This window comes from Bidens hawaiensis, unplaced genomic scaffold (assembly GCF_021521415.1).
Source record: "Bidens hawaiensis isolate Kalapana, Puna unplaced genomic scaffold, B.hawaiensis_p1.1 tig00007028_1, whole genome shotgun sequence".
In the NCBI taxonomy this organism is placed as follows: domain Eukaryota; kingdom Viridiplantae; phylum Streptophyta; class Magnoliopsida; order Asterales; family Asteraceae; genus Bidens; species Bidens hawaiensis.
Window position 1 is genome coordinate 959886 of NW_027491480.1, and position 12386 is coordinate 972271.

At 39.2% G+C, this 12386-nt stretch overlaps 1 protein-coding gene across 1 annotated transcript; it reads right to left on the bottom strand.

Annotated features, from left to right (window-relative positions):
* Positions 1-3843: 3843 nt before the first annotated feature.
* On the bottom strand, positions 3844-4971 carry LOC143634199 (UPF0481 protein At3g47200-like). Its single transcript, XM_077102353.1, has one exon. The coding sequence runs from the start codon at positions 4969-4971 to the stop codon at positions 3844-3846; it is 1128 nt and encodes a 375-aa protein (XP_076958468.1).
* Between the last annotated feature and the right edge of the window lie 7415 nt (positions 4972-12386).

The window sequence follows — 12386 nt, forward strand, 5'->3', positions numbered from 1 at the left end:
AAACTATCTATTTTCACGCATGATGCAGGTAGCTATATTGGATGAAGAAACAAGCTAAAGAATAGTTGGACCTTAGGTTGCATGATGAATAAAAACTTATTTATTGAATTTTATTTTTAATTATTTAAGATGTAATGTTTATTCATTTGAAAAAATGTTTGTGCTTTTGCGTACTTGAATAATATGAAATAAATAATTTAGATATTGACACGTGTATTTACTTTAGTGTCTTTTGAGTTATGATACAATTATGTCGCGCCCCGGCATATTCCGCCATAGGTTGGGGTGTGACAAGATCTACAAGTGTCCGTGCGCCATTAGTCTCAAATGTCTATAGTTCTTTCTTCGTCACCTCTCTCCGATTTTCATTCAAATTAGCTGCTTGCTTAAAAGTCTTTAGCTCATTGTCACACACCAATCTACGGCGGAAATGCCTGGGTGCGAACCTTTTGTTCACAACTCAGAAGACACTATCAAGCAATTTATGACAATATCTAATTTATTTATTTATTGAAAATTTCCAAATCAAGTGCATATCTTTCGTCCAAGTACAAAATTAATTCAAAGACAAATAACAAAGGTAAATAATTCAAAACACTGTCTTTCTTTTATTAAGTAGCCTAATATCCTTTATAAATGATCTTCTCCTTCACTTCAAATCAGATGATAACCTGCAATATGCGTACAAAATATGTAGGTTTGTCAACATGAGGTTGAGTAAGAAAATCACTAGTTTTTGATAATATGATAATGTGTATAAATGAGTAAACCCATATTGTGAGTATCGGCAATTAAACAAATTCAAGTAATTGGTCTCGTTTGGCCATTGTTATTCGAATCAGGTTTTGACTACTAAGACGTTATCAATGAGTTTCTAAAATCAATGATGGACCTCTTCGAATGCTAGAATTAAACAAATAAGCAAGTAAGCAAATAACAAATAATCATTTAATCGATCAACACAAAATATTCGCAATTTGCTAGTTGTGTGTAGTATGTAATATGTAAAGTATGAATAGATATGCATAAGTCCCCAAAAGGTTTTAAAAGCAGAAAAATAGGGGATTCATTACGCACCTTACTAATTAAGCGGGTTTAATGATAATAAGAATGAAAAACAAGAAACTTGAACTTTAACGTGCTAACTGAGGCAACATGAATGGACCTAAAACTTGGAGGCAATAAAGTATAATTAAAACCAAGAATAATGCAACTGGAATTAGGTTAAATGGATATGCAAAACTCAAGTTATGAGATTTTTAAGATTTAAACGAGCTGGTATTGTTCAGAATTCGAACTCCAAGTTGGAAGTCGGGTTCTAACCAGTACACTCAATATTTCATGGTGAACAAAAAAGTCTTCTGGCCCGAAAGTTAGTTTCGACCAGAATTAGAGAAGTTGAATAGTCAAAGGATTTGACTATTACGCCCTTAAACAGGCCGGAATCAAATTAACCACCGAGACTCCTCAATCCCAGAAACTGATTAATGGCTTTTGTTAATTGAATGAAAACAAATGAAATCACATAAGACAGCTTACTCGGACGATGAATGAAACTATGAGAAAACACGATTTAAAGGGTATTGGAACTTGAAAGTCAACCCAAAAGATGAAAACTTGATGAAGAACACCAAAAACACCAAAGGAATCGACTCGAGGACGATGGAGGCTTATGTTGTAGAATATTTTAGGGTTTAGGAATATGATTTGATTGTATAACAATCCAAATCAATTTGTTAGGTAATAGCTCGATTGAGGAAACTGAATAAGTTTAATATAGCAAAATTTGGTCAATTAACCAAGAGACTTCGGTTTGATCAACAAGAAATTGAATGTGGATAGGTTATAATATCAGAGGACATAACTTGAGGCTTAATTTTCATGATTTAGGGTCGTTTAAGGAAAGATTTCACAAGAAACGAACCAAAAATAACAATTTGCTGATCTGAAGTTAGTAGAGATACGCTATGGGGTTTAGGAAAACCCATCGCGTATCCCTGAAGGCAGATTTCTACCAGATTTTGATTTTTGACAGTTTTAACCCCTGAAGTTTCGAAAATACGTTTTAGCCATTTTAAGCGATTTTAAGAATTTCTAAGGGTTGCTTGACAAGTTTGAAAGTTATAAGGATATAAAATAGGTTAAACCAAGTTAAATACTTCAATATGAAAATTCCGAATTGCATTCCCGAGTCGGGTAAACGAATATGAATACAAATACGAAACTTCCGAAATGTTACACTCATCATTTAGACTAATGGCCGTCAAAAAAGCTTTATGCGAATAAGAAAATTTATCGTAAGAAATAAAATTTGCAATAGAGTATACTGTCAAGGATTGCTGATTGGACTCGAGTGAAGCTTGATCAATGGATGGTGTCCGATACGTCTCATAATCATTTAGCCAAGCAGGACGTACTAATTTTATTTTTTTTTCCCTTATAGGTTGTTCATGTTCTGTTTTTGCTTGTGTCATGGGTTGGTCACACTGACTTGCCCAATATTTTCAACTTAAGTCATGGATTTTGTCACTTAGGTCGACCCTTCATTTTGTGCCATATTGCCAATGTTTCTCTCTTTTCTATAGTCACCATAGTTTTGAAGATTTACTACTTTTTAGTGTTGTCAAATGTAATTTTTTTTCTTCTTTTCTTTTTTGTTGAAATTTTTTTGGAAAAGTTAATCTTCATAGATTTATGAGTAGGTTTAAAAGGTGTTTGAGTTAGTTTTTTTTTTCTAATATGCATTATGTATTAATCAAATGTATTTGCTCATACCATACAATATATGCTTCTATGTTTTCTAGCTCGTAAATGTTTTGATATTTAATAACTTGAGGATTTAATCATGTCCCGGCGAACATTTTTGGGACCTCAATATTGCTCGCAAATCTGTCGCAAAAGGTGATTTGTAATCTTCATTAACTTTGCCAATACCCATTTTTCTAGAAGTTAGTGTTTTGATTTGTAGACTCTCAATCAAGAAGAGAACAAAAACTATTACGTTTGCTAATACCCATCGGGTCACATTATTGATATACCGGCAGAACCCAAAACACCAACCGAACACAAAACACGAAAGTGAGCTAGTTCTATTAGTTTTCTTTTCTTCTTTTTCATAATAAAACTTGGTTAGTTTCACTTTGTTCGAATTTTCACACACAAACGAATACAAACACGAAAGCAGATAAACAAACACGAGGGTTTAATATGGCCCGGTCTAGACTGACCTACATCCACAAAAGCAAATATATGCTTATGTAGTAGTTGTCGAGTAGAATTAAGGAAGTGCATTATATGTTAGCAGTTCTAGTATAAAGACAAATCTCTAGAAAATAATAACATACTTTTACAATTTCACCAATTTCACCAACAGCAGCTTAGTTAAAACATTATCATAGAATAATAAAATACTTTTATTATTTTACCAATCATAGTAGCATCATGATTACACTAAATTAAGAAAAAGACCAAGCATATTAATTGGAGTTGCAACACTCAAATCAAACACAACACACCAAAACACACCAAAATAAGATACAATAAAAATCAAACACCACACATCAAAACACACCAAAAGATACAATAAGAACGATAGAGTTGAAGACTCTCATAAGTGATGGTTCTTCTTCAAAAACTTGCAGAGATCATCGCATTCACCAGTGAGACCTGAATAAGTTTGAACAGCGGTAAGTACAAGACCTAACAAAGCTCCAAGAAGTACAAAAATTGCCCATGGGCTCTTGAAATATTCATTCTTCAGTTGGGAGAAAAGTCTATTTCTCCGACTTCCATAATGCATTTGTGTCTTGTGCTTGGCTTCCAAATATGCATGCTTATTCGGAACTAAACAGTGGCTATTTCGTTGAACAATTTTGCGACTTCTTCATCGCTGCCTAAAAAGGTTTCAAGCACCCAAGCTTTTCTAAGAATCCTAACGTCCTCAGGGTGATCAATTAGAGAATCAAGAAGACATACGTACGATTTAACCCACGCATTTTTATCACGTAAGGATATTTCATATGCTATCAAGTTTAACAATATATGCTTGGTGAAACCATTCACTTTTATTCGAGGGAGCTTTACGTTCGCTGAAAACCTCCACCAGCCTCTAGAGAACTTAACGTTAGACAACAACATGCTGTCACTTGGCTTGAAATGAATCCCTGAATTCGCAAGCTCGCCAGCATTACGTAAAGTGCACCAGTCGCCTTTTGGAGTGAATTCGTAATCACTGGGAACTTTGACGTTGTCGGTAACACTACGTTGTAAAATATGGAGAATATGATCACACTCATCGAACTTAAAAATATTCCTAATAAACCTCCTTCCTTTCGGCCACACAGGTGTTACAAAAGTACTGACTTCGATGAACGATTCAAGCGATTCTTGAAGAGGAACGCCCATCGACCCCTTCACCTCTATTAGAACTTTGTACGGAATTTGGTTTTCCAACAAAAGCAAATCACGATGAGCAAACTTAATCTGGCTGTCTTCTAACTCTTGACAATTTTCGGGCCTATTAAATATATAAGTTTTATAATACAAAATAAAAAAAGCATCCAACAACATCATCTTAGCGAAGTCCATATCGCTAAAATCTATTGTCGAGTTTTCTTCATAGAAGTCTCTTAATTCTTGCACCATTTTTGGTTCACAAAGCTTATTGCACGCACTTCTTATTAGGTCTTCCCGCTGATCAAGGTACTTCATTGCGAAATGAGCCTTGAGTTTCTCTACCGGCTTGAGTGCTGGCCTCCCAAAATGGTAGGGGCCAATGGAGACAACCTTCGGAACATAGTATTCCATGTAGTCATCTGACTCTCTCACCGTTTTGGGAGCTCTGGGGATTCGTACGGGTGATGGCGGTTGGGAAGTGACAGTGGTGTTCCTGGCTGAGTCAGAAATCGAGTGAAAAATCATGTCACTAGTGGCCTCGATGTTGCCTTGGTTTTGGTCTTGCGCCGATGTCATCTTTTGGATTTCAGAGTTTAGGTTAGATGATTATGCAAGTGTTTGGTTATGGTATTGGTGAAAAGATGGTATGTATACACACCACACACACAAAAGTGTTCATGTGTCTTCAGCAGGTGCTCGTTAGAGAATCTTGAAACTATATTACTTTAGCCATTATGAAGTAAAGAATAATTAAAGAAGCTATGGTGCGAGTACGACGCATGAGTTCCTACCACTTAGGGTAGTAATATTCTTAAGGCATATTGGATTTTAATAATATTAACTTTGGTTTATCCGGTATTAATTCCAACTTAAAAAAATTCTCTAGGTTAATCCCAACGTTCATTTTATTAGCCTTCACCGAGCGACTAACCTAGTTAGTTTTAAGGGAAAAACTGTCATTTCTCCAATTTAAGAGAATAAATAAACTTCAAAGCCCATCGTCACCTCCGTCACCACCAGCGTGGCCAGCGGCACCTCCGCCGCCGCCCCCACCACCTCACCTTCGCCGTCACCACCACCACTACCGCCATCATCACCTCCATCGCCATCACCGTCGCCGCCATGCAGATTATAGGTATATGAAGGAGTGTTTTAAAATTTATATTATTATTATTAATTAATATAATATAATATATATATAGTAACAAAAAAATAAAGAAATAATGCATATTGTATAATATTATTTTTATATATTCTTTTAATTATAAATATATAAAAATTGATTAATAAAAGGTAAACGAGCTGACCTCGAGTTTGAAAAATCATTCATGCGCCGAGCTCGAGCTTTAGAAATAAAGATGGAAGCGAGTCGAGCTTGAGCTCGTCTTGGCTCGTTTGCACCCCTAGTTTGAGAGAAAGATAAAGTTGGTTTATAATAAACAAAAGCTTTTACCCTGTCAACTTAAAAATGTGACATATTTTGTCAAAAAACTAACTGGGTTAGTCTTCGTGAGGAAAAAGCTAAGTGGAGACCAATATAATAAAAGTTGGGATTAACATAGAGAATATCTTATGTTGTGATTATGCCGGCCAATTGGCCAAAGTTTGTATTAATGTATTATTATTAAAAATCCAATATCCCTATTCCTAAATGCATAAAAGTTATTCCCTTGAGTTTCGCATGCTTAATTAAAGGGTTTCCCTATGAGATTGGAAGGCCGATGTTAGGTGTGAAACTCCTTGGGGGAGCCGTTAGTTGGGATGCAGAATTCATCAGCGGACTTGCTGTGAAAAGGACTTCGCGGGCTATAGAACTGATGAGCCATCTCCCACGTTTGCGGGACCCTCAATGCGAGCTCCTTTCGCTTCGATCATGTATGGAAGTAGGTAAGTTGTTGTTCGGCCTCAAAACGTGCCAGCCCGAGTATGTAGGGGAAGCTGTTTCTGTTTGTGACAATGGCCTTCGGGGGGCGATTGAGGACATCGTGGTTTGTGGTGGTCCCTTCTTTGGAGATTTTCAATGGAGGTTGGCATCACTTCCAACTAGTTTTGGAGGTTTGGGTTTATGTTCAGCTTCAGACGTATCTGCATATGCGTTTGTGGCCTCGAGGGCACAATCTTGGAAATTGCAAGACCACGATCTTCGAGATTGTGGTATTGATGAGTTTGACTCCGATTATGGGAGTGCAATAGATCGGTTGCATATTTCACTTCCTGATTTTGATATTAGCGGTTTCTCTAATAAAGGCACCGCCCCACCTAAAGCCCAGCATGCTTTGGCGGTGCCCTTATAGTGGAATCATTCAGAGTTCGGAAATGAAGTTTGATTTATCTCCTCGTCAAAAAGCGGTGTTTGAGTGCCTTCGAGCTCCACGGGCCCAAGATTTCTTAAGTGTTATCCCTATTGAAGGACTGGACCAACATATGTCGGCTTTGGAGTACCGAACCATCCTTAAGTATCGGCTAATGATTCATTTGTTCCCGGTAGATGAGGCATGCCCAGTTTGCCGCAAGGTCTGTTTGGATTCTTTTGGCGAGCACGCAATTCATTGCAAAGAGTTTCCTGGGTTTAAGTACATACATGATTTGGTGAGGGATGTTCTATGCGATGTTCTTAAACGGGCAAGAATTTCAGCTAAAAAGGAGGCTCCCGTAAACTTTCTTACGGATCCTCTTGAAGGAAGGTCTACGTTACGACCGGCCGATATTCTTGTTTTTGGGTGGGTAGGGGGGAAACACGCCTGTGTGGATCTCACAGGAGTGTCCCCCCTTGTTGGGCTAAGGGACAATGGGTTTATAGCCTGTCAGGCAGCTTTGAAGGCGGCATCGGGCAAGGTTGTTAAACACGAGAAAGCTTGTTTGGAGAATCAACACGTGTTTATCCCATTTGCCTTCGACACTTTTGGTTACTTAGCTCCAAATGCCGTGGACCTTTTAAATAGAGTTCAGAAAGTCATGCATAGCAATTTATCGACCCGTAAGAATTAGAACTTTGTTTTTAGTATGGTTGGGTTTGCTATCCAAAAGGGGGTTGCGGCGCAGCTTGTTGCCCGCTTACCTGCTATTTCATTGTAAATCGTTTGGTTGTTTTTTATTATTAATAATTTAAAATTTGTAAATTAAAGGGTAAATTAGCTTATGACGAGTACTTTATTTGATATAATGCAAGTGCTCTTTTCTTTTTTAAAGTTTTAAATCATTATTACATATTTGCAAAATAAATTATATGGAAGGATTAGGCCAACACATGTTGGGGTTGGTGTGACAACTGCCCAAATCCGACCCGACCCAGGTACCCGTTTTCGGATCCGCTTTTAAGATTTAAAATTTGATTATAATCTTTATAAATTTATCATATATATATATATATATATATATTACTAATAATAATAATGATAATAATAATAATTCCTTTCCGCCGTCCCGCCCCTTTTTCTCTTTAACTCTTTGCTTGTCCTTTGGTTCTTCCCGCCTAAGGATGTCTGCGCAGCTCCACGCGCCAGACTCCTTACAAGGAAGCCTGCGTGAAGACCAGCTGTTCCTGCGATACGCGAGGCGAACTGTTCCCGCGGCGCGCAAAAGATTGTAGTTCTTCCCGCGGCGCTAAGGATTGTAGTTCTTCCCGCGGCGCGCTAAGGATTGTAGTTCTTCCCGCAGCGCGCTAAGGATTGTTCTGTCTGCCTTCGCCCTCGCGCACTCAAGCCTTCTCGCGCTAGACAATTAAGTCTTTTCTCCAGTTTAAGCCAGCCTGTAGGCTTTTGAAATATCTTATCTTCTGTGCTGTACCTGCCAAGGTATGGGCACAGTAGGCCAGATCTGACATCTGTCCGAAAAGTCACTTTCGGCGCAGCTTGCTTACCAACCCTCTTGGTTGTTAGAAAAAGTAACTGGCATAATCTTTTAAAATCTTCTTTTCCAGGTCTTGAACAGTACTTTGACTGACCCCTCCCATGCCATGAACAGTAACCTGTCAGCCTTCCCCATCCCCTGCAGCTGCCACCATATCTCTTGCTTTTGATATCTTTTGCTTTGATTTGATAAGATCTTTTTCCCCAATTCAAGGGATGTGTTCACTAGGGTTTTCCTATAAATAAAACTAATTTCTTGGATAATTAAACACTACACTCAAACACTTAAACACTCCCCAAAAATCTTTCTCCCTTACCCTCAGCCGAAGATCCTCAGCGACGCCTCCAACTCCCCTCTTTGCAATCCGTCTTCTCTTCTTTTCTGCCCAGAAATCTCGGTAAATAAATAATATATAATTTTTTTTAATTTTGTTTAAGTGACTTACATATATTCAAGACATAAAAACCAATCGTTAAACCAATAACCTCTTATTTATAGGTTAACTTTCGCTTGTTTAAAAGTTGGTTCTTGCATTATCTTTCAACGCACCTTTTACAGGTGAGTAATCTCGTACCTAATCCCCTTTTATTTTTAACGTTTTGGGATGTTCATGTGTTCGTACAACTTGAGTCTTAAACTTGTTTATGAAATTATGAGCGCAAAACCCATGTGTTATGGACGTTTACTAGTGTTGTATATTTGTATGTGTTGATCATTAACCGCTTTGATCGGCCTATTCCGAAGTTTTCATAGATCCATTAGATAAACACGGGAGACCTATTGTTACGATTTTCTTTGTTTGTTTGCACATACACGAATGATTATTTGTTTTTGCTCGATTTGGAGCACGCTATGAACTATGAGCTATGATCTATTTAGGCTTGATCAAAATCTGTTTACACACTATGTTGAACACCAGTTATACACATGTTGCGCGCAGTGCTTTGTTATTATCTATTTATATCCATTAAACTTGATTTCTCACCGACACGCAAGTGTTGACGTTTTATTTTAACACATGTTCAGGTTTGCTGTAGCTGCTTTTGGAAACTCGGGGACACGTAGGATGTTTTCTTTTACTTTGGACCTAGTTTAAAATATAACAAGACAAATTTATGTATTTGAATATTATGAGTTATGATATGTGATTTATGTTACTTTATGGTGTGTTATGCGCATGCGCAATGAAATGTATTTATTAAATATTGACACCCAAATAGTGTCACGAGTAATGAAACAATTCGTAGCGCCCCGATGTATAATCCGCCATCGGTCGGGGTGTTACAGATTGGTATCAGAGCTCCGTGACCTTAGGATTAGGTGGTTAGACGTAACGACCTAGAATACCTAAGAGTCCCTTCTCGCGCATGAGAAAAATCTCATGATTGCGCGCTAATTGTTAATTACTCGATATTTATAAAATATGCTTGCGCATACGCAGCACATGATTTCATGTTTTATCCGCGATCTTTCGATTTTTATTGTTAAATTTCAATTCGTTTCTTTACTTACATATTCGTTTGTTGTTGGGACTTAACATTGAAAATCCGAAAAGTCATGGTGATACATGAATAGTTGATTTTCAATCCCCATTAACTTTATGTTCTAAAATTGAAGATTTGAAAAGTAATGGTGATACATGAATTGTCAACCTCCAATACTTATTTACTCGTATATTTTAAATTGAAGATTTGAAAAGTCATGGTGATACATGAATTGTCAACCTCCAATACTCATTTACTCGTATATTTTAAATTGAAGATTTGAAAAGCCATGGTGATGCATGAATTGTCGATTTTCAATTCGAATTCATTACCTGTATTAAGTTTGCATTTAAATTCATATTTTACTTCAAAATTTGATAGCATTTAACTCCGCGAAACAAGCTTTACAATGATATACTTTGCGCTAAAACGATTTCCCATACCAAGATATTAACAAAAACTAAAACTTTTATAGAATGCCTCCGCTATCAGCTCGCCGTCATCAGAGGAGAGAAGCCTCGCGCAGACGTATGCAGCGTCGTTCCCAGGAAATGGCCGCCGCAATAGCCCAAGCCTTAAATCAAAATAATACCAACCCCTCCGGATACAATATTAAGTCCTTTAATGCAGGTAACCCTCCGAAATTCACAGGGCTCGAAGGAGCCACCGTAATGCTCCAATGGCTCGAGAAAATTGAGAACACCTTCCTCCATACCCATTGCCCTCCAGACCGACGAACCTTATACGCTTCAAGTGTCCTGGAATCAAGGGCGCTTACATGGTGGAACGGAGTAGCTCACGCGCGTGGCGCAGAGGCTGCTTCTAGCATGCTCTGGGAGGAATTCAAGGATCTTTTGACTCGAGAATTCTGCCCTCCCAACGAAGTAAAGCGCCTTGAGGAGGAATTTTGGAACTTGAAACAGTACAGTGGCGAAGCGCGCGAGTACGCTACGCGCTTTCACGAACTAAGTTTGCTTGTCCCGCACCTAGTTACCCCTTCCCGCCGCGCCATCGAAAAGTTTCTTGGGGGTCTCCCCATGGAAATTCAAGATTCTGTATGGGCCAGGAACCCTGTAACCCTCTCTGACGCCATCGAGTTGGCCGCTGTGCTCAGCGACAACCATGTCAGGGCAGGAACCCTGTTCCTGCGGGGAGCCGAGAGACCAAACTCACCAAGACTGTCCCAGAACCAACAGAAACCAAGCCAGAACCCTCAAACCGTAACAACCTCAAACGCAGGCACAAACCCAATCATCAAGCCTACGCGCTTACCAACCCGCTCATTGTCCAGCAACCCGCCTACCAACCTCCAGTACACGCTCCTAACCCACTGTCAACCTACCCAACACCCCCTGTAGTCCATAACTATGCCTTAACCAATTCCGCGCTCCCTGCCCCGTCAACTAAGAAACCTTACACAGGAAACCAACCCTTTTGCCCAACCTGTAAACTTCATCACCCAACTCAAGCCCCGTGTCGACAATGCAACCGATGTGGCCGTATTGGTCACACTGCTGAGTACTGTAGAGTCCTTCCCGCCAACCCAATCGCGCAAACACCACCAACCTACCCGCAAAACCCACAATCAACATACCATAATCCACGACCCAGGTCGTGCTATAACTGCGGTGACCCCAGTCATTTCCGGAACGCGTGCCCGAGACTGCAAGTACAAATTACGCAAGCTAATCCGGTTAACCAAATTTCAAACCAAGTGGCGCGCGGACGAGCTTTTAATATAACCGCGCACCAAGCGCAAGCGAATAATGACGTGGTTAATGGTACATTTTTACTTAACGGACAATATGCATCTATACTTTTTGATACTGGCGCCGATAGGAGTTTTATTTCTCGCGCATTTGAACAAAAACTTGCGCGACCGCGAATAAACTTAAACGGAAACTTTACAGTTGAAATGGCTAACGGTGAAACAATTATAATAAACTCCGTGATCAAAGATTGCACGCTTAACCTTAATGAACACGATTTTCTAATCGACCTCATTCCCATGCCTCTTGGAAGTTTTGATGTTATTATTGGTATGGACTGGCTCTCGCAAAATCGCGCCGAAGTAATCTGCGCCAAGAAATTGATTCGCATTCCTCGGGAAAATGGTCAAGATCTTCTTATCTACGGCGAGAAACCATCTAACGGTCTTAAACTTATGTCATGCGCTGAAACCCGAAGACTTTTACGAAAGAAATGTGTCGCGTTCTTAGCTCATGTGGTCAAACCCGATGAAGGAAATAAGAAACTTCATGAAATCCCCATCGTGCGTGACTTTCCTGAAGTCTTTCCCGAAGATCTTTCTGGTTTACCTCCCGCTCGGGAAGTCGAGTTTCGTGTTGATCTTGTTCCTGGTGCATCCCCCGTAGCCAAATCTCCTTATCGACTTGCACCCGCTGAAATGCAAGAATTAGCAAGTCAACTTCAAGAGTTGACCGATAAAGGATTCATTCGCCCTAGCTCTTCGCCGTGGGGTGCTCCGGTTTTGTTCGTTAAAAAGAAAGACGGTTCGTTTCGCATGTGTATCGATTACCGCGAGCTGAACAAGCTCACCATTAAGAACCGGTACCCCTTACCGCGTATTGACGACCTCTTTGACCAACTCCAAGGTGCCTCTTGTTTCTCCAAAATCGATCTCCGTTCTGGCTATCA

Bases quoted from the DNA above. Each gene is read 5' to 3' on its own strand.
- LOC143634199 (XM_077102353.1), bottom strand. From the start codon at position 4,971: ATGACATCGGCGCAAGACCAAAACCAAGGCAACATCGAGGCCACTAGT.